Here is a 12,436-nt window from a genome sequence, read left to right as displayed (position 1 = left end):
CCCCCTCACTGTTCTCCGGGCTCACTCACCTGATTATAATCCCTTTGATTGTGCCTTCTGGCTATAAAAGCCACCCGTTCCCGCTCGATCCTCGCCGGTGTATTCTTTCTTTCGTTACCCTGTCACCCAGCAGTACGCAGGTTGGTCCCGCTCGTCTGTTTTTGCCCTGCGTGTCTCAGTAAACCTTCATTGAACTATACTGTCTCCATCGTGTATTTCGGATTCAAACCCTTCCTTTTTCTTCGTCCACCGAGTTCTGTCTCCACTCTTCGAGCGGACGTGACACACACTGTCCTCTGGTAGCTGCTTTTCGTTAATCATAATCAACAGAGGTTTTTCAACCTCTTCGATTTCCTGACACCATTGCTTAGACAACACAGAAAAACCCTTAGCCACACGTAGCAATGGTTGACTTAGAAAACAGGTCCTGGGACGCGAAGTCACACAAAGGCATACCTCGTTCGTGTTTTTCGAGGATCTCCTTCTTCTGCTCGACCGTAATTTTCATTTGTATCCTCTTCGGCTGAAAACTAGCCTGTGGTAGGGTCTTTTTCGGTCCCATAATAGCCAAAGTACTACACTCGATAACACACCACTTCCGCACTCAAAGAAAGGGGGTGACGAAAACTAGTCCGCCAGCCACCGTAGCGCCGTGTGGTTTGCTTCAGTCGAGCCTATATGCTTGCCAATTTAATGTTCGTGAGGCGAAAAGTTCGTGAGCTGAAGCGTTCGCATGCAGAGGTATCACCGTATATTAGAGGGACAACTCACATTTGAGGCTTTGGAGAGAAAGTCAGAGAGGTCCGGTTTTATTTTGTCGATCGGGTCCACCTCACCTCAAGATCAGGGTAGCTGAGCACCACAAGCTGGGAGCAGGCGTTGACGTCATCACCTTTGATAAAGGACAGGTCCAGTCCAGCAACACGTTCCAGTCCCGAAAAGTCTGGGCTCTTCTGCCATTCTTCAGTATCCTCCACCACCACCTGCGCTCTGAGACAGGTTTGCTCACTGCACACATGATAGAAGATTGAGGCAACAAAAGCAGATGCTATGTATTAGACTTTCCATGTACAGTCAGGCCCACAATTTCACAGTTCATCAATGGGACATCTGCGCTTTCTTTTACGGTGAGAGTGTGCAGGCAAGTCATGTTTGGACTTGTGAGTCCTTCAGTGTCGTACCACATTATGCCACAACATACTGGGCAGCACTGAGGTAGACTAGAAGAGATGCAGCATCAATAAAAGCCAAATGAAGAGACAGAGGTCTTTGTAGTTTAATCCTGAAATAGTAATTCTAAAAGAGCACAGAGAACAAACAGGATGTGTGCAAACAGTAACATATCCTATTAGTACCTATGCTTGTCTGTGACTGTAAAGTGTCCTTGAGAGCTTTGAAAGGCGCTTAAAATCGAATGTATTATTATTATTATTATTATTATTATTATTATTATTATTGGCGGCCCGGTGGCCGAGTGGTTAGCACACCGGCTTCACAGCGAACCGTACCGGTTCGCGTCCCGGTCCGGCCTCCCTGTGTGGACTTTGCATGTTCTCCCTGGACCCGCGTGGGTTTTCTCCGGGTCCTCCGGTTTCCTCCCACACTCCAAAAACATGCATGGCAGGCAGATTGACCACTCCAAATTGTCCCTAGGTGTGAGTGTGAGGGTGACTGTTGTATGTCTTTGTGTGCCCTGCGATTGGCTGGGAACCAATTCAGGGTGTCCCCCGCCTCGTGCCCGAAGACAGCTGAGATAGGCTCCAGCAACCCCCGCGACCCTAATGAGGAATAAGCGGTACGGAAAATGAGATGAGATGAGATGTATTATTATTATTATTATTATTATTATTATTATTATTATTACTATTATTATTAACATCAAGGGTGCATTACTTTCCACAATTTAGGACAATTAAGATTGTTCTATTAACCTGCCATGGATATTTTTGGAATGTGGGTTTTCTCCACAGATTGTGTTTACTTGAGTTGCTCTTTTGCTGCATTTAGCACACAAAGTAATAGCTGCTCTAAATCTCGGTCTAGCCCTTATCGAAGGTGAGTCAGGGATTTGCTGTGAATTATAGCCACTACCTCTTTTGAAAGGAAAGGTCATGGAGGGGTAAATACTCAATAGTCAAATCATGTGGAAAACCTGTTGTCATGATGCAATGTTACAAGGAAGTGCAAATTTTCCCTTAAAAGAAAATAATGGTTTCTTTCTGGTCGCAAAACAAGGTTGCCATTTAACATAATTGCACAGTATAGTTGAACATCCACCGGTTTGAATTGGATTCGATTTACCTTTATTAGTCTCGCTGTAGAGAAATTTACATTTCTCAGCAGCAAAGTTATAAAAGGAAGATGAAAGGAAAGAAAGAAAGTTAAAGCCAAAGTACGCTTTATTGTCAAATATGCTAATATGCATGACATACAGCACAGATGAAAATACAGGAGCTGCTGGAAAGGCAGCCACTCTCGTGGCGCCATCTTGAAGTCAAGTTGTATTGCGCTGCAAAATATTGACATTTATTCAGAACACACTAGCGCGTGTGGCTACCGCTGCTCACCTGGAGAAAAAATATCCTGTGACTGTAAAGTGACCTTGAGAGTTTTGAAAGGCGCTTATAAATGAAATGTATTATTATTATTATTATTATTATTATTATTATTATTATTATTATTATTATTATGTGATTACACGCACAAGTGTTGATCCCGAGTATTGGGTATTTAGAGGTCAGTGTCACTCAAAACAAAGACTGTTAACTTTGACGTAGAGAAGTCGATTGACAGCTCGGATAGTGACAAGTGGTTCTCCTCCTCGCTGAGAACAGGATTAGTGAACAAACTTAAGTACAGTATACAAACATGCAAACACACCGACCTTTCCCACTGCTTGACCAAGTCTTCTGTTGGAGACATGTATTCTCTTAAAACAGATTGCTTTGGAATCGTTCTGGTGGTGTTTAAATTGCAGCGACTTGAGGTAGAGAAGTACGACGTACTGTACTTCCGGGTGTGACGTTTTCCAATGCGTGCCCTAAAACTCGTGAAAGTAACAGCAAAATACTGCCATCTAGCGGCACAAAGTAAAATCATAGTGAATTGTGCAAGGATAAAGGCGCCTGAATTTAAATATATACCATGAAATAATAATGAAAATTTGAAATTGAAATTAAACAGATATCTTGAGTCAAATTGAAAAAAGAGGGTACAGCAAGTCCTGAAGAATGAATGACTCTGTGTCTTTGTGTTGTCATATTTGTTATTTTTGTTTGTTTTTTTCCCCAAGATGGCTCCCCTCTCCCGGCAAATTGGCATTTTCATGTTTATTATGTTTGTTAAAGTCATAAGTGCCTTGCAAGCTGGGTCCGAGAGGACAGTAATTTCATCTGTGCTGTATGTCATACATATTAGCATATTTGACAATAAAGCTGACTTTGACTTAAAGTTCATGTAGAGTGAGAAATACATTTTGCCTTCTCAAAATAATGCACAGCATACATGTTATGTTTTGCTTGGCTTATGCTGCTGTGCTGATGACCATTTTGTATTTGGGAGTCTTTCCTGAGCATCTTCATCTTTATTAAGTTCATAGAGTTGCTAGTTCTGTAGCCACAAGGGGACATAAGCCGGTGTCTTCTTGTGCCGGTCCCAAGCCCGGATAAATACAGAGGGTTGTGTCAGGAAGGGTGTCCGACGTAAAAGCTTGGCCACAACAAAAATGCAAATCAAACCTCTGAAGATGGAGGACACAGATTCGCTCTGGCGACCCCTTGAAGGGAAAAGCCGAAAGGAAACGAAGATACGTGTTCAGTTTCAGAAATCATAAATCGGGAGATTTTCGTACTTGCGAATCTGTGGAGCGTCTTAATATCATGAGTTTGATGGACAACCGACGTCTCCAGACAAGTTATTTTATAAAATGGCTTCAAATGAATTCTACTGATCGCATTTTACAAATATTCCACTGCATATAGCTATATTTTACGTTTTAAGACTCGCACTGAATATTCCGGAAGTCTTGTTTTTGAGTTGGTGACGAGTCCTCGCCCTATGTCACTGAAGGAACGCCCCTGATGAAAAAAGGACACATTGTAGCAGTCCTTCCATTAAGTCAATGCATTTTACTGTACTTGTTTGGTCTGAAAACTTCGTGTTGCACCAAAAAGAGGCAGAAGAGGGCGACAAAGTTGCGTGTAAGGAATTAATCAGCCTGTGGAAACGGCCAACATGTTCTTTTGTTACATCTTACAAATTAACTGTCTGTATTGTGTCAATCAATGCTTTATAAAGTGAGTATTGTGGTCAAAATTAGGAGTCTCCCGACCAAATCGTGAGACGAAATAAGTATGAAACAGCGAAGAGTATGTTTACAATTACTGGCAAACCTGAATGCTTGAAATAATATCCGCCAGATTTTTTTTAATTCCTGATTTATCATGATATTGTCTTCACTTCTAGTTGATGTGTGGTCAATGCGCCCATCTATTAATGAAATTACCGTACACTTTTCAGAATGGATGATACTTTGTCATTCATCTTCGTTTTTTCTCCCCACTCATGAAGGGTTACTTGAATGTGCATATGAATTGGTTGGGTTTGGTACCTCTAAGATGGTTCAGAACCACTGATGGAATGTGTCCAGTAGTTTGGTTTTGTCATGCCCAATGAGAAGATGTGAAACCAATTCGTTGCAGGGCCTATTATTATGATTTCATTGGGAAGGTGTTATGACTGTGAACCCAAATAATTGTATGATCACATTTTTGATGCGTCAATATGATGCTCTCTGTTCAAAATTGTGCTTTCAGCACACTGAACTTGCCATTTCTGAAAGCCTTTTTATTTAAAACAACAATGCGATACAGACTCTAGATTGCATGTTTGATGATTGTTTCTAGATTGTAGAGGACTAAATGCAAATGCCTTGGGGTCAAATCGAGGTAATGTAGCAGTAACATTGCATACAGGAAATGAAATGAAGCAATTGTGTGATTATCGGCTGTGCCTTTTCCTTTGGTTCCCTGTAATTTTATTGATCTTTAAAATGCACACTTCTTGACATTTTTTTGTTTGTTTATGTGTTAAACTGATTATGGTTTTTAGTGGTCATACATTTGCATATTGTTGATGAATTGATAATGCTTGCAATGATGAATGCCTGCAGTGACAAATTGAATATGCCTGCAACAAAGAAACACTGATGCTTTTAGTAAAGATATGTTCACATTTATAATAAACAATGCAAATTGCACTTTGTGACAATGGAGGGTCACAACCACCTTTCCGAGAAGGTGGTTGGGAAGAGATAAGGTAATAAGACAACATAAGACGGCTGTCAAAACCAGCTGCAATCAATGTGTTTATTTGTAGTTATTGGTACCAAAATCCAGCGTGTCCTCTCCTCGTTGGGTCATTATTATAAATATCTAATTTATCACTCTTGAAACTATGATGAGAAAAAACATCTAATTGAGAGTGCTTTTGTTGCTTTAACAAGTGGTTTTTCACAGTGATATTTTTCAACTATGCAATGTGACCTATTTTAGTAAATAACGATGAAATATTGATTTAAGAATGCAGGAAAAGTGATCATCAAAAGAGAACACTAAAATGAAAGAGCAATGAAAATGTACATAATTCAAGTTTAATGTCTTCCAAAAAAAGTAAAGGCGCAATATTCTCAAAAATTCAAACTAGTACTTTTTACATAATATCGCATGTGACGAAAAGAGGAGATATGCCACTTCAACAGAAAAACAAACATATCGCAAACATTTCATAGCCCTCAGGAGATCTTTGTACATGTATGTGTGAATTACAGAAGTACACACAAAAAGAAAAAAAAAAAAACTTGAACGGACTCTGGTATCTCCAACACTGAATTCACAGGGTGGTGAGGTGGATAGTCTGCTTCCGTATACATATTTATTCATTCTAATGCTGCTTATGTAATTGGTCATGTAAATCAAGAATTAGCTTTTGATGGTTATCCGACTGGGGATCAAGTCATGCTTCAGAGTGGGAGCCAGGAAAGTGAAGGAGTGTGTACAGTAGATACATTTAACAGACATGTCTTCTGCTCAATGCTGTTTCCAGCATTCATTCTTGTACATCCACACATGATAGCCCTCATTCTGAGGAGGTACAACATTTCACATTATTGCAAATATTCCACATAAAAATATTGACCTTTAATTCTGACTTATAAACAGGTTTGTGTATCTAAAACATGCACATTATGTAACCTTTGGAGTGATTCTCACATCTTGGGCATTAAGTGTCCATTGATACAGCATTTGATGGCTCTTGGCATCAAGGCCTCTAAACCAGTTCACTAGAACTGTTGCATGGAAATAATGTTTTTGGACAACAATGATTTGATAGACCTTGAACGGAGCAGCTGTTTCTAAGTGAATCTTAAAAGGCCATGATGGCATTTCTTGAAAAATGGCTCATAAGATCGCGATTTATTTCCAAAGAGCATGCTGGGATGCGGTGACACATCCCTGTTTCAACCCCATCATTTATGTCTAAAACAGTAGGACTCCTCAAACATAACAAGTACAAGTGCGCTATCTTTTATTCCTAAAATAATGAGAAATGATAAGCATCATAATAAAGATATTCTTCCGAAAGCCCAGACATCGTGGCTTAGTTTGCCCTTGTGCCTGTCTGTACATCACATAAAGGTCACCTGCAATTAGCCCTCATCATCACCACCATCTACAATGGACATCTCAATGATAAATAGAAATAGTTCACACAGTAAAAACTCATGTTATTGCTTCAAGCACAGAAGGGTGAGATGCTGGTCAAGTATGCTGTTTATGGCATGAAAGAGTGCCCAAAAGATAGTAGAGCCTGACATATGAGGCTTTCACGTGAAAGTCAGAATGCTCAGAGAACATTCTGGACACTAAGGGACACCAATAGACACCGTCTGTTGACTCATTTTGTATTGCCATGATGTAATAAGTCTCACCCACTCAAGGAGTGTTGTTTTTTGAAAACGCGGGCATGATATTTAAATCCGATCTGAGTAAACTGTGTTTTGTGGGTCTAATCAACCCAGACATTCACATTGGATTTGTGGGGTACAATCTGAAAAATGTCAAGTAAATTTCAAGAAGTGTGTAGGACCTTCCACCTGCTCTCCACATTGAGAACAGCAAGAGCAAATTTTTCAACGTCTAAAGTCATTGCGTCAAATGTGTTTTTATGTAACAGAACGTCCAACCTGCTACTGTGGCACACCTGAACTATGGGTATGTTATCTGATTATTGCCTAAAAAATGTTGGAGTGTAAATGCATAATCAGTATACAACAGTTGCTCCAGTGTCTAAGTCTAATCAACCCTGACATTCCAGGGATAATATTGCTTCTTGAAAACTCCAATGATGCAACTGTTATGCCTGCAGTCTTTAACATTTCCACTCTGTATAAGCCACAGTCAAAGTGCAATCCTCCAAAACCTTAGTCTCATTTGTTGCCTAGCATCGACACACCACACGGTGAAATATGACCATTGTGCAAAAAAAAAAAAAAAAAAAAAAGAAAACAATCAGCCCTTTGAAAGGAGGTCACACAATATCTCTTTTTTGTTTTTTTACACCCGCAATTTGTTGTCTGCTGGTCAGCACCCCGAGTTTAAAAGAGTGCACAAGTCTTGAGTAAATGGGTTCTTGGGGTTTTAACAACACAAGAGACCGTGTTTTCCATCTTCTGTCTACCTGGAGATCATTGAGCTGGACTGGGATTGGTTGGATGAAGTGGTGGCAGCGCTGAGCTGAGAAAAGCCGCTGTGGCTCGACTCCAAGCTGGTCATCGAACCCCTGTAAAAGGAGACAGTAAGCGAAACGAACCTTAAAATGTTCTCCACCTTTTTAGCCAAATCGGTTTGAGCAACTAAATGAACATCAGGTGGCTATGGCACACACTCATGATACAGATGAGCTGAGCTCTGACCATAATTCAGATATCATAGTCAGTCGATAGCAATTATCAAAATGGCAACACCTGGAGATAGCTAAAAAGGTGTGGTTTTGCTGCTTAAATCATATACAAAAACAATATCAATCAGAATGCCGTGTTTAAACGAGTGAAGGTACATACAACATATTGTTCAGAAAATGTGGGAGGGTGGACTTTCCCTTTAAAGGACAACCGACATCACTTTTTTGTTTTTTAACTGACATCATAAAAACGTTCGATAGCATCTAAAATACCCAAAGCACGCAGTATGATATTTTTAGTCAAATGCAAAACACCAATAAAAATGACTGAAAGTGTCCAAAATCTGCAAAAAATTGAGCTGCGAATTGGGCATTTTCAGAAAGTCCCGCCCCCAATTCGCGACATCACGCCAAGACGTCTTGCATTGCTTGTGAATCAAAACAATGGCTTCAGATTTGGAGAATATGCTTTCTTGTTACACATCCAGTTATGAATATGATTCAAATAGTTCTGAAGAGGAAAGCATACATGTTTGCAATCGATTAAAGAATTATATGTGCCATTTTGAGCCAACATTGGGGGAAAATCTCTCACCCTATAAAAAAAGAGGCACAAAATGGCGACCTCCAGTGGCCACATCCGCTTCCACAGGCTGATAAATTCCTTATATGGAGCTTAGATGCCCTCTTCTGCTGGCTTTTGGGTGCAACACGGTTCTCAGACCAAACATGTACAGCAAAATACATTGACATGATGGAAGGACTGCTACAATGTGTCTTTTTTCAGTCAGGGGGGTGGTCCTTTCGTGACGTCACGTACTGACTCGTCACCAACTCAAAAACAAGACTATATATATAATATTCAGAGCGAGCCTTAAAACGTAAAATATAGCTATATGCGGTGGAATCTTATTAAAATACGCTCAGTAGAAGTCATTTGAAGCCATTTTACAAATTATGGACACAACTTGTCCGGAGACGTCGGTTGTCCTTTAAGGGTCTGTCATTTTTGAGAAAACACAAATGTCCTTTGAGTATGTTATAAAGCTAATAATTATGTATGCCACTGCAATGAAGAAGGAATTGGATACCACGAATAAAAAATATACAGAAATCACAGTTCAGATGGTTTGTCTGTGAAACAGAAATTATGAATTCCATGAGGCATCAGGATTAAGGATGTTTAGGGTTCATTAATTTCTCTAGGTATACCCAAAATCACTTCACTTAAAATGATCCTAGAGCAGACCAACAAAAGTGCACAATGTTAGGAAAAGAATAGTAAGTAGCAGTTTCAAGACTTCAAAAAAGACAGTGACCGGCAGGTAGTATTGTTAGTAATGCGAGCAGGGCAAAGGTCAAAAGGCTCAAAGCTGGACTGTGGTCGGGACATTGTGACAACCCGAGTCAGCTGCCATGAAGGTGGAAGGTAAAGTTAGCAGCCAAAAAGCAAGAATGACGACGGGGTAGTGCTAAAAGAAAAGGGGCAGCCACTGCGTCACTTACAAACTCTGCACGTCACAGCAAGCCGTTCTTCACAGGAAGAAGAGAGAGCGGCAGGAGGAGGACAAGAAAGAACAGGAATACATTGCACAGGGGGAAAAAAATGAGTGAAAAAAATATGTTTGAGAAAGGCAAAATCTGAATTTCGATCCTAAGGGTTGATATATGTATTTTTATCAGGACTTTGTCTTGCAGTCTGTATAGTGCGGAGGGGGACGAGCGCAAATTGTTCAATTCATTTAAGAAGTGACTTTCGATCATTTCAATTAAAAGTTATTCGTGGCTGGCCTACGGTATCAGTTACCAACCTGAAGTCCTCAGAGCCCAACACCTCAGTGTAGTACATGACTTTACACTTGTGTGAAGAGACTTGGAGTGTGGCCAGAACATCATCTACCCGAGGGAGATTAGTGGCAGAGCAGGCCGGCATGTTGTGGAACTTCCATTGGAGGATGTAAAAACCTGGCCAGCGTGTAATATGGGAGCCCTAAACAAAGCAAAGGTGTGTCACAGAAAAATGAGGAACAATAACAATATGTGCTGTTAGATGAAACCAAAAGAGACACCATGTGTTTGACGTGATATTCTCAAAACCTTGCCTGCACACTTTCTCCCTCCTTGCAGGTTAGAGGGGATTCGACCATGCTGTAATCTTTCCCCAGCATCCATGACTTGTCAATGAGCTGCACATTGTTGCCACCGGGGGAGGTGATCCCATGAGCTCCGAGTGGGTCTTTACGTGGTGGCTGTGGGGCACGCTTGGAGTGGTAGATATTGAAAACCACATCACCCTTACACACGTCAAAGTCCCAGGTGATGACTGAAGAGGCGTCAATGATCTCAATCAGAAGCTGTTTAAAAGCAGGAGAATAAATAATGTGACATGTTGGTAATGTACATCTGGAAGGGTTAAATTGACTGATAATTATGTCTTTAGTTATGTCCCCTGGCAGACCATATTAGCTAGCCACAGAAGAACGTTCCATGCCCGAAATACGGAGTTGCAGTTACAGGTGTCGACCACTAGATAGCACCCCTTTCAACAAAACAACATCTCAGAGAGGTTCTTGTCTTTTCCTACATGTCAATTGCAAGTTTGACTGCTTTTACTCTGTTGTTCTGCATGTTACTCAGTCTCACCTCATGTGGGGCTCCTTTGAAGATGCTGGCGCTTTGGTAGATTGTTTCGGTCCACAAACAAACATCTTCATTCTCAAGTTCCTCTGCAGTGCGGTACATTGACTTTGGGACCAGGCCACCCTCAGGTACCTCGCACTGAATGAGGAGGGTGAGAGAGAGATCACGTTTGATAAAAGTAGGTCAGTAAAGGCCATCTTAGAATTACATCATGTTCTTTGACATACATGCTTAATTCTTCACTCACCATACACTCGCCGCCCAGGAAGTCAGGGATAATCTCCTTGTCTATGTAGTCTACCAGCCCGCCAGGACCCTGGTAATCGTTTCCTGCATAGATTAGGAACTTCTTGCGGGTGTTTTCGTCGATAAATGGGCTTACCTAAAGTCAGGAACATCAAAGAGTTAATAGGGTTACAAGGTACCAAACTGTCTGGTTATTGGGAGGAGGGGATGGGGGGACAGAATTTGTACCAAAATATGCTGATGAAAAAATGTACAGTATATAAATGTCTACATTGGCATCTCCTCTACACAAAAGATTGTTTCTTACTTTACTTAACTTTAATATGTTTGCTCAAATTCGTTACACTCAAATATATTAGCAAGGTAAGAGTGTGAATAATGAGTTTTTTTTTTTGTGTCAGTGTCATTGCAATTCAAACACCTGACATCGATTTGAGACCCATTAAGTTTGAATTCATTCTGTAATATAGCATTTTCTCTCTCTGTCTCACTCTGTGTGCCAGTGGTGCCCTGTGCTCACCAGAGTCCAAAGCACTGGAAAGACTCTGGGAGCCCTCAAGATCAGCAGGCGTCCCAACGTCTCTGGATAGTTGGCTTCCACAACCTCAATGATCCTTAACAGAGCCTTGACTCCTGGTCGCCATAGGTGACGCATATTTAGACCCTCCAGATCCACGAGACATGTCCAGCAACTGAGCAGAAGAGGACACCACAAAACACACATAAAGGACAAGCTGATAAGAAACAATTTAGAACGTGTCGCCTGAAAGTGTGGTTTCAGTGGTGACAGCAATGCATGTTAATTCTGGACTCACTCTCAGGCTCCCTCGATATCCCCTTTTCTGGCTTGTGCCCAAATTAGCTAAACGATGGAATAGTTTATATGCCATCCTGTGTGGCTGAGATCTCCTATTGCAGATGATTGAATGATACAATCTCCTTTCCTTCCCCTCACTCTTCCCAACTTCAGTTGCATTTGTACACTTGTAAGCAGATATATATTGTCTTCATTCTGCTATGACCAGTCAGCATGGAGCGAACGTAGGGAGCCGTGCCCGCCCATCAAGATGCTTGCGATTTCCCAAGTGAGGGCCGGAGTTCTAAAAATAAACTATATTCTTTTTATTTTATTTTTGCATAAAAGCTACTTTTGTGTTTGAAATACAAGTCTTGTGTTGCTTATCACCAAGATATAAACATTTAAAGAAAAAAATATTTTTGTTTGAATGATGGCCACCATATTGCAACAAGTGAAACTGCAATTTTTTGAATGGCAATCAGTAAAGGGGTACGTAATTGTAAACAATGAGAGCCATGGACAGGGCAATAACACTTGTGTGTTATAGTGTTAAACAAGCTGTCGCTTAAAATGTGAGAAAACTGCAATAAGTGGTGACCAAAATGTATTTGGACACGTTCACATATGCAGTACCCACAATGACTTGTAAAAATATAAAATGCCCAATATTTTATGGATAAAGGGCTTGTCTCTCACTAAGTTACGCTTTGTATCGATGACCTCTTTGGAGAAGAAAACATTAGCATGAAATCCCTAATATTTTGGCGATTATTCTGACATACTTTCAAAGGT

At 40.7% G+C, this 12,436-nt stretch overlaps 2 protein-coding genes across 15 annotated transcripts in view; both read right to left on the bottom strand.

The window, feature by feature from the left end:
- The window catches only part of LOC148892250 (endonuclease V-like), a 148,581-nt gene extending 145,570 nt beyond the window's left edge, over positions 1 to 3,011 (bottom strand). For 11 of the 12 annotated variants that reach the window (XR_016116323.1, XM_089007075.1, XM_089007077.1 and 8 more), the window contains exons 1-2: positions 2,885 to 3,011; positions 837 to 1,008 (exon numbers count right to left, since the gene is read on the bottom strand). Coding sequence is in view for 11 of the 12 variants with exons in the window: in XM_089007075.1 (XP_088863201.1) it covers positions 837 to 1,008; positions 2,885 to 2,922 (210 nt within the window). In the remaining variant the exon portion in view is untranslated. The remainder of the gene's footprint in view (positions 1 to 836; positions 1,009 to 2,884) is intronic. The other variant, XM_089007080.1, reaches the window with a different exon arrangement.
- Positions 3,012 to 5,634: 2,623 nt separating this feature from the next.
- LOC148892248 (SEC14-like protein 1) overlaps positions 5,635 to 12,436 on the bottom strand; it is a 32,119-nt gene continuing 25,317 nt past the window's right edge. For 2 of the 3 annotated variants that reach the window (XM_089007064.1, XM_089007066.1), the window contains 7 exons: positions 11,366 to 11,537; positions 10,847 to 10,981; positions 10,603 to 10,737; positions 10,062 to 10,313; positions 9,771 to 9,949; positions 9,466 to 9,492; positions 5,635 to 7,839 (listed from right to left, as the gene is read on the bottom strand). In XM_089007064.1, the coding sequence (XP_088863190.1) occupies positions 7,734 to 7,839; positions 9,466 to 9,492; positions 9,771 to 9,949; positions 10,062 to 10,313; positions 10,603 to 10,737; positions 10,847 to 10,981; positions 11,366 to 11,537 (1,006 nt within the window). In that variant the 3' untranslated portion in view covers positions 5,635 to 7,733. The remainder of the gene's footprint in view (positions 7,840 to 9,465; positions 9,493 to 9,770; positions 9,950 to 10,061; positions 10,314 to 10,602; positions 10,738 to 10,846; positions 10,982 to 11,365; positions 11,538 to 12,436) is intronic. The other variant, XM_089007065.1, reaches the window with a different exon arrangement.

The sequence above is a fragment of the Hippocampus bargibanti genome, linkage group LG10 (genome assembly GCF_051943395.1).
Source record: "Hippocampus bargibanti isolate YZ-2025 linkage group LG10, ASM5194339v1, whole genome shotgun sequence".
Classification (NCBI taxonomy): domain Eukaryota; kingdom Metazoa; phylum Chordata; class Actinopteri; order Syngnathiformes; family Syngnathidae; genus Hippocampus; species Hippocampus bargibanti.
This window is presented reverse-complemented; position numbering and strand designations above follow the sequence as displayed.